The following is a 16,128-nucleotide window of genomic DNA, read 5'->3' as shown; positions in this document are numbered from 1 at the left end:
GAAAGTCCTGATTTGAAATTTGTCTCCTAGAACAATGTAAAAAAATATTCTCTAGCATCATAGAATCTGGGTTTCCTTATGCATATACATCAAGAGTGAAAGTACTTTTCTGAATTTAAATCTAGCATCATTTCAATTCTATGGTTATAGAAATGACTCATTAGGCACTGCACAATTTGTCATTTAGACTTGGGAAGGAAGCTCTATTCCATTTTATGATGCAGACATATATACTTTTGCTATCAAAACATGGAATTTATGACTCACCCACTTTAATGCCAAACAAAGGTACAAGGACCATATCCCCATTTAATTCTCCATTCTGAAGGCTATGAAGAAGTCTTGTGTCTTACCTGTTGGTTGAGTTCTTTTTTGATAGATTCGAATTCCTCGAGCATTTTCCATTTTAATGAATGAATGATTATCAGTGCCATTAAATCGGTTTATCCTAATTATATTGAAGTTATCAGAGTTGGTTGCATACAAATAGTCTTCAAACACAGTTATACCATAAAGATGTTTGACCTATAAAGGAGGCAAAAATAACTATGATTTCTAATTATGTTGCTTTGGACATTAAAGGAAAAAATGATCGCTATATACCATTGTGGAAAATTTCCATCATAGGAAAGTCACAAGAATATTATTTACTTTCTCTAAACTTTTCACTAAGTTTAACATTTTTCTCTGAGAATAAAACATTATGCAGTACTGGATAAAGCAGTTCTGAATGTATGGGAGAGAATTTTATTCATGTTTCATTAAGAAAATATGTTTAGCACCCCTGTCTTCATTCTCTCATTTGAAAAAGAGAGGCTAATAAAATATTTTTCATTTAAAGGATAAACAAACAAAAATACTCCCATACTTTCAACACTTTTTTGTGAGGACAAGACTTTATTTTTTAATTTTTTTACTCTTTTTCAAAAAAAATTCCTTGAAACATAGTTGATTTTCAATGTTGTATTAATTTCAACAGGTATACAACCCAACACTTTTTAAAGCTCATACCATACAGGACTATAGCAGGTCAAGGATCCTCTCATGCGGAGGGAAAACATATATTGGTATTCTGTGCTTATTTAAAATGATATGTAATTTTGGAAAAGCCTGCTGTCCTATCCCTTAGCACACAGTGAAGCTATATCCCTTGCCAATATATTGCTTTTACTGTATATGACAAAAATAGCACTTTAACTCAAGGACATATATTTTTATTAGGACTAAAGAGGCCTAAGAGAATATTTGGTGTCTTATGATGGAAGGGGACCTTACAAAATTTATGGTGGTATCTGGTAAACCTGTTCATGAAATTTTCATTTAAAAAAAATTTTTTTAAAGAGGAATAAAGCATGTTCAGTAGGCACTTTTCAAAGGCAAGAACTAAACCTTAGGCATATTCAATAATATGCTTATGGCACTGTTATATAAAATTTGAGATATTTTTTATGAGCTACTTGTTCATATAGTCCTGGATATATAGCATCTATAAAAGAACAACTTTACCTGTGAAAGGATTGCTGAAAAAGTGCATTTGAAAACCCCATTAAAAAAAAAAAAAACACAGCATATGTTTAGACTAATTTTTGCCCCAGCATTCACAATAATAAAAAATAACAATCACATATTTGGAGGAGTTTCTGTTGTGTCTCAGCAGGTTATAAACCCAATTAGTATCCATGAGGATGAAGCCTGATCCCTGGCCTCATTCAATGGGTTAAGGATCTGGCATTGCCATGAACTATGGCGTAGGTTGCAGACACTGCTCAGATCTTGCATTGCTGTGGCTGTTGCTGTGGCTGGCATCTGCAGCTCTGATTTGACCCCTAGCCTGGGAACTTTCATATGCCACACAGGCAACCATAAAAAGCAAAAAAAAAAAAAAAAAAAAAAAAAAAAAAAAAAAAAAAAAAAAAATCATATATTTGGAATAATCTTAAATAAAACATCAGCCTTTTACCTAGAAATTGCATTTTTCCAAAGTATATTCATAATGAAAATAGGATTGGTGAATCTGCTCTCCATGACACTTTACAGTCAATAGTTAACTGCCCTCTTAGGCAGAGGTCTTGGGGATGGTGGAGAGGAATAGCCACCCTGAAGTCATGGAAAGCTTTCCTTGAGTAGAGGAAGAGTGAATATACCGACTTTATCATACAAAAGCACAGCTAGGCACACTCCTTTGGGCATTCCTTGTATTATACTTAATTAAAAATGGTTCAGGACCAGGGTATGGTAGATTTGTTTATTGATCTAGTGTAGAGATTTTGATGAAAAAGGACTTGTCACTATTCTTTGACATTATATTGAACTTTTAGGGCACTTTTAGTACAGATCTGGAGTTAAGAGAATTTAGGAAGGTGTATATAGTTTGACTATAAAAAAAATTACAGAACAAAATCAAAAAATTTTCTATTTAGGAAATCTTGCCAATTCTGTGCTTTAAACAAAAGCATTTGTACAGGACAAATGCTTTAAAAATTGTATCTATGTTGGATTACTTAGTGGTATATGAAGCAAATGTTTGGGAAACCAGTAAAGCACAGGCAATAGAAATAGAAAAGGATAATTTAAAACTTCAGACATTAAATACTTTAAAAAATAGTCATGAGGAAGATCATTTGGATTACTTATCCTTATTTCAAGGTTTAAAATATTAATGACATACACAAACCAAGGAGGTCCGTCATAATCATTTTAGAGACTAGGTACTCTAAGGCTGTAACTAAAAATTGCCAAAGAAATCAAAGTTCTGAGGGCAGTTGAAGGTGAGAGATATAAGTGGCCTCACCTCTAATATTGGACCCGGTTTTTTGAACCACCTAGATTAGTGCATTTGTTTATCTGCTACAGAAGGGAAGATACTTCATTGTTAAAATGTGATTATAAAGGAAAAGTAACTTTACGAAATTATTACAGAATATCCATGCCTTGCATTGCAAAAAGAAAGTAAAGTGAGTCACACAGTTCCATAGAATGAGAATCTCACATGAAATTAGTGTGATAAGTGAGGTAAAACGGAATTTTAAAATATGCTAGTGAATAACTCTCATTTACACTTAGAGATCTCCTTCAGGTATTAATTGAATGTTATTTGCAAAAACTTGTTTTGACCTTGGTGGCTCACAAAATTCTACTTTAGGAAGTTTTCAAATACATCAGGAGACAACACTAAATTCAACCTATTAAAAACAATAATGATAATTTTGTGAGCAGGCATTCGCTTTGTTAGCAAAATATCTCCAATGCTGCATGGACAGAGGATATTCCAGTTTCTTACAAATGAACTATTTAAATTAGTTTTTAGTAAGTAGGTCATAACATCAGTCATATTCTAATATTTATCTTTCTTACTAGTGTAGCATTTTCGGTTGTGTTTATTGTTTCTGATTTATTTGTGTTGGGATTTTTGGGTGCCTTTTTTTATCAGGGGGAAGGAGGGAGAGAGAGGCACCCCCAGGATTATGGAGTACACTGTAAAGAAAAACATCCTTCCATAGATGAAATGTATCATAGTTTTTATGGACCATTGCAGTTTGACTCAATAAGAAATTTTCAACATTGCAATTTTCAGTCTTCTCTTTAGTAATGACAATATTCACTTCATGACCTTAGCTGCCTTTTTTAACCAAATGTACTTACTTGTCTGCCTTGAATGATAGTATGTCTATTTTTTCCTTGATAGTCCACTACCTCCACATAATCCAAGTAAAGATCTACCCAGTAAACCCATTTGTTGACTAGGTCTAGTGCCAGTGCAGCTGGCTGCTCTGTCTTAGAATCAATTATCCTTGTTCTGTTCATCCCATCCATGTCACAGCGCTCCACTTTGGCCACATTCCCGTAGTCCGTAAAGAAAAGTTTTCTGTTGAAAGAAAAACAACTGTTAAGTGGAGGCGGGGAAGCATATTCAACAGAACCATCTGTAAAAAGAAAAAAAGAAAAAAAACCGAACTTTTCCTTCTAATTTATTTCAGTGGTTACATCTGTTACCTTCCCATATTCATTTCTATATAATATCACTCATAAACAGAGAAATCTGCTAATGAATATTGCAGGGCATAAGGGAGCAGGTTTTCTAACAACTGTAAAATTTCCCCCAAACGGATGATGCTAGTGGGTTTATTTTTGTATTAGGGGAAATGTTTCCTTAAGCCTTGCAGGGTCTGTCTACATATACCACAGGATGTGTGTGCAGCCTATTCGAAATAAGTTTCAGAAGGGAGCCAAGTCACAAGGCCAGAGAATGTGAGCTATCCGACTTTATCTTCAACCTACTTTTCAAATTGCCTGGTAATGTCAGTCTCCTATAGAAGCTATTATGTAGAGCTCAATGACACTATGAGTGGTAGAGAATAGAAAAACTGGAATGGAATTAAGCAGATGGAAAAGCAAATGTGATGTTTGTAACACTGGAAATGAAACATAAATAATCCCCCCCAACCAATTCCAAATCTTCCCAATTCACACAATTTCATAAAGGAAATGCAGGTCATTTCTTTTTTTTTTCTCTTTTTATATTTTGAAGAAAAGGCTGAAAAGCAATGATGACTTCTGAGACAAGAAATCCTTCTATGAAGCACCCACAGCATCTGTCAAAGGTTTAAACTCTAACACTTTAGTGTCTAATATTTGATTAGTATTCACTATGTTTAGTAAACACAAATCAATTTCAATTAACTTGACAATATTTTAACAAGATTACCTACTCATGAGAGTAAATTACATTTGTAAATAGAAGGCCATTTTGCCTTGACTTAAATACAATCTCAAGAATAATCTGATTTACAGTGACTGAGCAATATTAAGATTACCTAGAGAATAGAATATTTGATTTTACCAACTTGGTGAATGAGTTTTTAGTTACTTTTCCCAACGTCGCTGCATTATCTAACAGTATGAGGTATCTTTCAGGCTCAAGAGTATTATTTAAACTTTAATTTAGCTCTTTCTGCTCTAGGAGGCTTTGACTAATTTTTAAACATTAATGCATACTGGTCTGTGATAATGTGAGTCGTATTTTATTATGAGTATGTATTCCTCCAGTATTGTTGAGAGATCCATTTATCACCATAAGTTAAAAATTATTTTTCAGGTGACATGCCATTCAGGTGAAGAGTTTTGGAGTCTAGCGAAGAATAAATTAAAGGGCTTATGGGGCTATGTGTCGTTACTATGGTAAACAAAATTCTACTCCTGTACTAGCTCATGAGTTCTCTTTCTGTCTCTCTGTCTCATCTTTATCACTATCTCATTTGTATCACCATATCTTCGGATTCCATGTTTCATCTCCTCTTTCTTCACCTGTCAATCAATTTGTTTATAGTTATCTCAAGTTAAGTTGCTATTAGGAATATTACCCAGTTTCCCTCTTGTTCACTGTAGAACACTGCACACTATTGCTATTATAAGGACATCTCTTCCTTACCTCATACCAAAATACATGTCCTTTCACAGTTTCATTTTATGACTGGTCCATTTCACAAAATTAAATATATGTGAGTGCAAGCAGCTTGGCTTTGGGATGGAAAGTTGGAGACTTTGGCACACTATGTTTATACATTGTGTTACAAATGGACCATGTATAGGTAGTGATATTAAGCAGTCAATTGCAACTATCCACATGATCTGAAGATGGAAGATGAGAATGGAAATGAGAACTTCTCTCAAGTCATCTTGAGATGACTTAATTAGATATAATCCTAAAGGAAAAAAAAAAAAAAAAAAAGAGGAAGGTGCCGAGACAACAACTTTGGAAGCCTGTTGTTGGAGAAAGAAGACCAAATAAGATCAGAGCTATGGTCAAAGAGCTATCTTATTGAGACCCAAGGGAGAAAAGTTCCAAGATAAAAAGTAATGTAGTGGCTGGCTGGGTCAATCATTTAAAAAATAATAACACAGATCAAGAATATGTCATTGAATTTGGTATTGGTTAAAATAATTTTTGGTATTTCTGTTTGAGAAGTTTAGTTAGGGAGGAAGAGTGCACCAGATGATAATGGAGGTCAGGAAAATGTAAATAATTTGCCCAAAAATATTTTCAGAGATATTGGCCTAATATTGCAAGAATTATTCAAGTGATTATCATATTTATTTCAGGTCATAATAAACCTCATTGAGTAAACTCTATGTCTGAATGAGCTTAAGCTAAATTATGAAAGGATAAATATATGATTCATCAAAATTTTACTGTTTAATAGAAGTATCAAATTAAAAGAACAGGAGAACTTTGGGTATATGAAATGGCATTGAGCTAGAAGAAACAGCAAACAATTTGCCACTGGAACCCCCAGCACAGAGTGGAATAACTAGTGCCCAGTGGAGATACAGTTTGGTCTTTACACAAAATTGAACATTCTCAGATTTAAGAATGTTGACTATGATGAGCTCTGTTCCCTCACAATCAAAATGCAAGAAATGGAAGAGTTCTCCAGGATAATGGCACTAAATCCATAAGTCTTCAAGGCATAAATACTCATAGTCACATGATCATGTAGAAATTTCTTTGCTTGTTTTACTACTATTTAATTTTAGTTTAAAATTGTCTCTTACTATTATAGAGAAAAGCATCATTCTCAGGGAAGTCTTTAATTGAGACAGGCTGCTACTATAATTATAAATAAAAGGTGAAGATTTAATTATCTAAAACCTAATTAGATTTCATTTGTGATATAGGTGTAGCTGGGTTAAAAAAAATCACTCTTTTCTTAACTATCAAATATTTGTCCAAATTTTAGGAAAAAAAGCAAAATTTGATCTGTTAATCCCATTGTCTCACCAATCTTAATAATTACCTATGAGAGAAAAGAAGGCCTGTAATAAGATTGGAGATATAGTATGACCATAGCTACAGAAAATAAAAATAAATTTAAAAGCATACCAACAACTCTTTTAGAAAGTGATTTATCAATATATGTCAAACATCGTTGAAATACATGCCAATGTTTACCTCAGAGTTACATCTAATAACCAAATCCTATAGTTTTAATTATTAGCAATAAATAAGAGGGTTAAGTTGATTATAGTAGTAAATATATTTTTAAATAAAAGAATTGTTATACGAAAATAATTACCTGTGAGAAGGGGTCAGATAACTTCTATTTTACAGTTGAAACAGGTTTGATGTTCACATGGTTAGCCTTTTTCAGAGATATAGTACATATATTTCTCATGCCTTTTTCTAACACATTATTTTGAAATAATTCCAAACTTATAGAAAAGTAAGAATTGTAGAATGCATGTCTATACCCTTCACCTAGATTCACCTGTTATTTACCTTTTATTCCCCTGGCTATTTCTAGTACTGTCTGAACCATTTGACAATAAATTGCAGACATGATGACCCTATTCATCTAAAATTTCATCCTGCATCTCCTAAGTATGAAGACATTCTCTTGTATAACCATAGCACACCTATCGAAATTTAATACTTTTAATAGTATAAAGTTTTTACTCAAATTTTACCTATTGACCAATAATGTTCTATATTGTAAAAATTCTTTTCCTCTAATTTAGAATACAATCCAGCATCATATATTACACTTAATTGTTTTTTCTCTCTAGACTCCTTACATTTTGAATAGTTCTTCAACCTTCTTTTGTTGTTGATCAAGTTACCATTTCTAAAATGTTAAGATGAGTTGTTTTGAAGAATATCCCTATTTTTAGTTTGCCAGATTTCTCTCATAATTAGATTGTTATACTTTTTGAACTGAAATACAATAGCTTTGTACTTGATTGTTTTCTGCCCCTGGCTTAGAAACCATGGGCAAGCCTATACTCTACCCTAGAAATTCCCCCCAAAAGAAGCACAGATGGTGATTTGACATCTCATTTAGTGGGATCTTATTCAGTGTTTTCTGAATACTTAACTCTATTACTTTCCAGGGTTCTCTGTCACCCTTTCAGCATCTTCTCCCACCAGGAACCAAGCATCTTTTTTGCTGCTTCTAGTGCAGCACAGCCCTCATATAGCACTCTCTGTGTCAAACTCATAGTGGATGATGGAAACCATTCCCCAATTTGTCCTATGTCCATCCCCTCAGGATTGCAATATTGACATTTCTTCTTTCCCTGGTCTTTCCTGTGGTATCGATTATTCTCCAGAATAAAAAGAAGAAATTAAACTGAGATTGCATTCTCTTATTTTTCACTTTTTTTTTTGAATGCCATTCTATTCATTTTCCACTAACACAAAACTTAAAATTAAACAATATTCCAAATGCTGCCTCTAAGATATGTTTAACTATTTGTTCATAAAGGACAGGAACATTCCTTTCAAACTCTTAATTATTCTTCCTAACTGTAATTCAGCAGCTATAGGAAATAGGAAGGAGTCTGTTCTTTTGGCTCATCTAACATGAGGAACTGATTTTATCTGAATCTTTGTTGATTACATGAGTAGCCCTGTTTTACGACAGATATATAAGTTTTATACCACTGAGACTAGGAAGAAACTTTGAGTATTGTTGGTAAACGTGCCTGAATAATTCAAACATCACAAGGGGAGCACTCACCGACAGTGGTAGAACACTGTGCTTACAGTTATGGTCCCAGTCATCCCCACACATTAAAGCAAAGCAATTGCTAAACAGACTGACATCTTAAAACCTGCATCCTTTTTTCTTTAGCAGATAAAAATAAGACAGCTTTCTCAGTGATACCCATTTCCAGGGATGCTCCCATACTTTCACACTTGGTCCAAAAGGACAAAGGGGAATTTAAACATATCAGAGCCCCATTTGCACCCCTTAACTGAATAGTCAACTTTGGTTTTGTGTCACCATTCTTACCCCTAACATTTTGGTTACGGTTTAATGACACAATTTAGATATTTCAGAGTTCTCCCAGTCAAACTATTTACCATCCATTTTAACTGCTTGAAAATGACATTACACAACAAGATTTTGGTTAAGAATTAGATGATAAGGGAGTGAGACATACAACTAGAAGGTCATGTATTGCTAGATTAAAATATATCATTGTTCTGATTATGGCCTAGCAAACCCTCCATGTTTACTAGTCATATTTATCTATGTAGAACTTCATATCTTTACATTTCATGCAAAAGATAATATGTATTTTCATTAGGAAGGATTACAATAGGAACTTCATTTTTCAGTCTTGTTTTAAAAATAAAAATAACTGTGTTATTGAATAGCATCAATAGCTATACAACTTTATTTTTTCTTCCATTGTGAACACAAAAAAAGGAATGAGAAAGCGATTTTCTATATTATATAGAATAATTAAACTATATTCAGAATTAAAGTCAAAATATTAAATATTTAGCATTGTAATTCTAAAATTCGATTGTGAATAATAAAGAGTAATGAGGCTTTGGAATAAGCGGTTTAAATTCAATTTCTATTAGCTCCCGCTACTTAGGGGATGTGGATGATAAACACTATTTCTCTGTCTAGCCAGGACTGTTCAAGAGAGTTATTTATTGATTTTTACTTGGTTAGGGTTTTTGCTTTCATTGTTTGAAAAATCTCTCTTGAACTTGGTTTCAGTTCATGCATAAACACAAGGAAATTAAACTTGACATTCAGACTCCTGCTCTCAGCTGGCTACTCTATATTCTGGAAATATTCCCACTAATAATTCTACTAGACATGTTAATGTATTAGGTATGTCAGTTAATGTGGCCTACTCATTCACCATCCTTCTTTACCTAAACCTGGCCCCACCTGGTTAGTTCTCCTGAGAGGGACAGCCCCAGGTGCCTATATTATCCTTTTCCTGTTTATAGGGAATTAGGCCAAGGGGGGTATGTAATCCAAGAGAAACCAAATGGTAGGCTGAGCTGAATGACTATGATCTTTTCTCTCAATAACCCAAAACAAAAAGTGTGGTGCTCACCTAGTGGGCAGCTGTGCTAACATGGGGGTAGGGGCTGGTTGAGAGAGGAGCAGAACCAGAGCATAAGATAGAAGTAGCAGAGTCATAAGACAGAGAGATTGGGTGGAAGAAGATATGAAACCCCTGGGCAAGAAATTCTATAGGTCCTAGGAGTGCATCTCTACTTCCAATCCTTAGTTATCTAAGCACATGGAGTTTCCATATCCTCCCCAGAATCTCTATACAGGTGATCTGGACTCAGAGGGTTTTTGGACTTAGAATTTAACATGTCATGAGTAAAACGTTACATTGTTTAATATTCTAAGATTCACATAATTCTTGTGCTGAAGGTTTTGAATAATCAAAAATCATACTGTTTTAGAAACATTATATATCAAAATGTTAACTCTAAATAAAGCAGTCATTTTAGAATATTCACAATTAACACTTATATAGCCTCATTTTGGCATACATGCATAATAAGAATACAGATTAAAAGCATCTGAACTCTTTTCTGCATATCCCATGAAAACATAGGATATTAATGAGACAACGTTTTTAAAAATTATCTTTCTTCATTTAAAAAAAATATATATATATCAAGACATAGATTTCCAAAAGTCCTTCCCCAATTCAAGCTGGATAAACTGTCTCACAAGTTCAAATACAACCTGTATAAATCCCCATTTTACCCCAACACTGCCTCTAACTCATCTTTTTATTATTTTAAGCAAATTTGTTTCTTAGGATTTTCTTTCCATTTGTTTTTCATTGTCCATATTCTGGGAGCCAAGGGTTAATTCAGCAAGTAATAAACCTACTGTTGTAAAAAGAGAGTGATAAAAAAGTGGTGAAATAGATTTCCACATTATTATTCTTATTTCTTTTTATCTCTCACATAGGTATTTCAAGATGTTTAATATAGATTGGGACACAGTGGGAAAAATAACTCATTCTCTTCCCCTGGTTTAGCATTGCTTGACACTCAGTTTAGGTTCACTAGTTTATTCCTACCACCCATGGCTGCTGCATTTAAATTGCAACTGCCAAATCTAACCACCTGAAAGATAATTAACATAGTTGGCCTAATATTTCAACTCCCAGGCAGCCATTAATTCTCAGTCTGTAACTGAAACCTTATAAACCTATCTTTATCTAAGGCAATTTTTTTTCAATATGCTCACCCTTATCTATGCAGGTCTCTGCTCAAAGGGCAGGGCAGCAGAACACCTATCCACAGACCCAAATTTCTCTCTTCCTATCCAGACCCTCTGATCTGCCCTCTGAAACTCTTGCTCTATGATCACAAATCCTTAGTATCCTAAGACCACACTTCGAATGTTTGTTCCATAGCCTTTGCCTTTACTGAAACTCCATGAACCTTAGCATCTCTTGAGGGCATCCTTCGCCATACTCATTGAAAAGGTGGGCTTCTACCAAGAACCTCAAGAGTAGTACTGTAAAATCAGTAGCTTCTCCAAAACTAATTCCAGGATATTCCAGTCTTCTTATCTGTAACATCTCCTGGTTTTGAGAGTCTCACAAATAGGCCATATCACTGACAGCACTCATCTGCAAAGTGGATTATGTAATAGAAAACTCTTCCAGAGCTGTTGATAACAATCAGAATAAAGCCTCATATTTTTAACATTGCCCACAATGGTCACATGATCTAGTCTCTGTCAATCTCTACAGCTTCATTGAGGGATATATTTCCCCACTTCTAATACCTTAGCCATAGAGGAGTATCTTTCTATAAAATTCCAATACCTTGGCCATCATTCTGTTCCTTAAACAATCCACACATTCTATTCCTCTCTCCATTTCACATATCCTGCCCCCAGCCTGCTACCATGCTATTCCAATCTTGGTTTTAGTTTTCAACTTAAATGTCAATTTTCATGAAAGACCTTTCCTGCTTTTCCAATATCAACTGGGTCTACCTTCTATAATCTTATGGCACTCTGTAATTTTTTTTGGCATTCTGTATTTTTTATCACACCATTATTTAATTACATAAAACAGATGCACACACATACAAAAATGAAACAGTTAAAATCTGTTTACTAAGGCCATATTTACTTTATGCAGCATTGTATGCTTATAGCCTAGTCATATAGCTGCCCATATTAAGTTTCTCTCTACCTTTCTACATATATCTCTATAAGCTCTGGACTGACTTCCTCATAATGGAAAAAAAATCTAAAACTTAGACTTAAAATTAGGTTAAAATTAGGTTAAAGGTGCAAAAATTTGGGGTAAGGCCATTCTAGAATATGGTTAGTTTTCTATGTTATTCAGTATAACTCACTGGAATTCTTCTCTGAACTCAAATCATTAGTGATCAATAAATGATTGCTTTGCCTCACTTCGACTACATTGTTAATTTCTGTACATAATTCCTTTTGGAGAACTTGCAGGGACTATTGATAATAGTTAACAGTAAGATTTGATATTCCTATGTCTGGACACTTTTTAATGACATCTCAGTATTCATTTCTACCTAACTATGGATATTAGATTATAACAGTATTTGGATGTATTCCTAAAAGGTCTGAATGAGTTACTTCCAGAATGTAGCAAATGTTTTGTTTCATTGTTTACATTAAAGTAGGATACTTATATAATAAATATGAATTATAAGGATACTAATTTTGTAAGGAAGATGGACTTAAAAATATTGGAAGACAAGACAAGGAGATAACAGTTTAATAGATAAATATCAGCACAGGAGTAAATGGAAAAGAGGAGAGAGATTTGAGGAATATTTTGAGGTCAGAGTCAACAGGATTTGGTAGTTAATTAATCGGGTGAAAATAGGATGTTTAGACAGAAGCATTCTAGTAATAGAATAATTACTTTCATAAAATATAGTTGTGAATATATTGAGCTTTCAGAATTCTCTCAGATAGTCTGCCTGTCCTATGAGATCTTGAAGTGTCATTCTATTTAATATGAAGACTGGATTTTACAGTTTGGACATATTACTTTTAATGACCAAGGGCAATGCTATCTTAGGACTCCTTCAGGCGTCAGTATGCAGGACATCAATACTCAAAAGCTCATGCTCAATATACCTGATTCATGTAGAATATTTACAGTAATATGTTAGATGTCAAAAAGTTGCTCTTTGAAATATGCAGATACATAACCTAATTTCCACACTTAAGGAAGTCCTAGAGGTTTATAAAAGCATTTTTCTGTGCTGAAATAACACAGATGGCTGTCTCAGAAGCAGCAAAGGTAAGTATCCATGAAGTTGTGGACTGTGGAACAAATCCGGTTCACTGCGATGCTAATTACCAGTTGGCTGAACTGTCAATTTCTATTTTAAATTCTTATGTACTAAGTGGAGGAAAAAACAGCATGGAGAAAAATGAAACTTCATAGCATAGTTTTTCATAATCTTATTTATTGTTTATACTTGTGTGCACATCTCAGTTTGCTATTGGAATAAAATGTACAATAATTTCCCAATGATGCTAAAATCATATGGTTATATAGATAAAAATGCACTATAAAAATAAAGATTTCTTTGATGTTCACTCCTCTAGCCATGAAGAGAAGCTGTACTTGGAAAAACAAGGATAAAGTCCTATAAAACAATAACCTCTTCGTAAATGATATTATCCAAATTTCTCGGTTTAATTTTTAAGCAGAAATGCAGGATCAAGCGAAGGTTACATGTGGCTAGGACTGCAGTCTAAATGAAGCTGGTAAAGGGAAATGATTATCTTTACTCAGGTGATAAAAGATACTTTAATAATTGTGAGATGCTTCTAGACCAGAATTTCTTGACCAAGATGACCTTTATGGGTTCCATCAACAAGTTGTGTAGGGTTTTACAAATAGGCAAGTAAGCCAGCAAATACATATGCCTACAGGTGTCTTGGCAAAGAGTTAATACTCAAAAGGTAAATATCCATGTTCTAAAATAGCAATTCTTAAACTGTATTATACAATAATCCTATGGATTGTATATTGTATATTGTACAATCTGATATATTGCATATATACAATAATCCTATGGACAGCTTGCTGAAATCTCCCATTTCTATAATCACCGTGATGGAAATTGGGAGTGTATCTAATAAAATTAAATATGCATTTAAAATCCCTTTAATAGCTGAAAAGCTTCCCCCTAAAATCTGGAACAAGACAAGGACACCCCACTCTAATGACTTTTATTCAACATAGCATTGGAAGTCCTAGCCATAGCAATTAGACAAACAAAAGAAATAAAAGGTATCCATATTGGAAGAGAAATGGCAAAATTGTCACTATATGCAAATGATAAGAAACTATATATACCATACCCTAAGGACTCCACACAAAAACTATTTGAACTAATAAATGAATTCCACAAAGTAGAAGGATAAAAGATTAACATTCAGAAATTGGATGCATTTCTGTATACTAAAAATAAATTATTAGAAAAATGATATATGAAAAATTACCTTTTAAAATCACACCAAAATATAAATTACCCAAAAATAAACTGGACCAAGGAGGTGAAGGGCTTATATCTTGAGAACAATAAGACATTAATCAAGGGAACTAAAGGAAATACAAAGAAATGGAAAGATATCTCATGCTCCTGGATTGGAAGAATTATTACTGTTAAAATGGTCATACTACCCAAAATAATCTACAGATTTAATGAGATCCCAGTCAAATGTTATCATAACATTCTTCACAGAACTAGAACAAATAATCCAAAAACTTACATTGAAGCATAAAAGACCCAGAATTGCCAAAGCAATCCTGAGGGGAGAAAAAAGGCAGGAGGCATAACTCTCCCAGACTTAAGACAATATCGCAAGGCTATAGTAATGGTAGCCTTACAATACAGTGTGGTATTGCTACAAAAATAGACATAATAGAGAACCTAGAAATAAACCCAGACACCTATGGCTAATTGATCTTTGACAAAGGCAAGAATATAAAATGGGAAAAAGTCTCTTTAGCAAGTGGTGCAGGGAAAACTGGACAGCTGCATGTAAATCAATGAAACTAAAACATACTCTGATACCATGAACAAAAATAAACTCAAAATGGTTTAAAAATAAGGTATGATGCCATAAAATTTTTAGAAGAGAACATAGGCAAAACATTCTCTGACATCAACCATACCAATATTTTCTTAGGTCAGTCTTCCAAGGCAGTAGAAATAAAAAACAAAAATAAATGAGAACTAATCAAACTTACCAGTATTTGCACAGCAAAGGAAACCATAAGAAAAACAAAGATAACCCATCAAATAAGAGAAAATAGTTGCAAATGATGTAATTGACAAGGGTCTAATTTCCAAAATATACAAAAAATTCATACAATTCAGCAACAAAAACCCAAACAACCCAATCAAAAAATTGGCAGAAGACCTAAATAGTTATTTCTCCAAAGAAGACATAGGGATGATCATCATGCAAATAAAAAAAATGTTCAACATGACTAATTATTAGAGAAATGCAAATCAAAACCGCAATAAGCTACCACTTCACACCAGTCAGAACGGCTATCATTAATAAGTCTACAAATAATAAATGCTGGAGAAGGTGTGTATAATAGGGAACTCTCCTTCCCTATTGGTGGGAATGTAAATGGATAAAATCACTGTGGAAAACTGTATGGAGTTTCCTCAGAAAACCAAACATAGATTTACCATATAGTCTAGCAATCCCACTCCTGGGCATATATCTGGACAAAATTACAATTCAAAAAGATACATGTGTGGGAATTTGCATTGTGGCAAAGTGATAATGATCCTGACTAATGTCCATGAGGACATGGGTTCAGTCCCCGGCCCCACTCAGTGGGTTAAGGATCTGGTGTTGCTGTGAGCTATGGTGTAGGTTGCAGACACAGCTCACATCTGGCACTGCTGTCACTGTGGTATAGGCCAGCAGCTGTAGCTCTGACTTAACCCCTAGCCTAGGAACTTATATATGTTATGGATGTGGCCCTAAAAAAGAAAAAAAAAGAGAGATACATGCACCCTTATGTTCATAGCAGCACTATTCACAATAGCCTAGACATGGAAACAACCTAAATGTCCCTTGACAGATGAATGGATTAAGAAGATGTGAAACATACACACAATGGAATACTACTCAGCCATAAAAAAGAATAAAATAATGTTATTTGTAGCAATATAGATACAACTAGGGATTCTCATACTAAATGAAGTAAGTGAGAAAGAGAAAGACAAAAAACATATGAAATCACTTATACGTGAAATCTAAAACATGGCACCAACTAACTTTTCTACAAAACAGAAACACTCAC

The 16,128-nt window shown here is 33.8% G+C and overlaps 1 protein-coding gene across 5 annotated transcripts in view; it reads right to left on the bottom strand.

The window, feature by feature from the left end:
* LRP1B (LDL receptor related protein 1B) overlaps positions 1-16,128 on the bottom strand; it is a 1,884,722-nt gene that overhangs the window by 842,691 nt on the left and 1,025,903 nt on the right. For all 5 annotated transcript variants that reach the window (XM_084998912.1, XM_084998914.1, XM_021076285.2 and 2 more), the window contains 2 exons: positions 3,643-3,865; positions 354-525 (listed from right to left, as the gene is read on the bottom strand). In XM_084998912.1, the coding sequence (XP_084855038.1) occupies positions 354-525; positions 3,643-3,865 (395 nt within the window). The remainder of the gene's footprint in view (positions 1-353; positions 526-3,642; positions 3,866-16,128) is intronic.

This window comes from Sus scrofa, chromosome 15 (genome assembly GCF_054392235.1).
Source record: "Sus scrofa isolate SSC_HxYL_T2T_F1_AM1 chromosome 15, Sscrofa_HxYL_maternal_Yorkshire_Landrace_v2.0, whole genome shotgun sequence".
NCBI lineage: Eukaryota > Metazoa > Chordata > Mammalia > Artiodactyla > Suidae > Sus > Sus scrofa.
The sequence above is the reverse complement of the archived record's forward strand: the minus strand, read 5'-3'. Positions and strand labels throughout refer to the sequence as shown.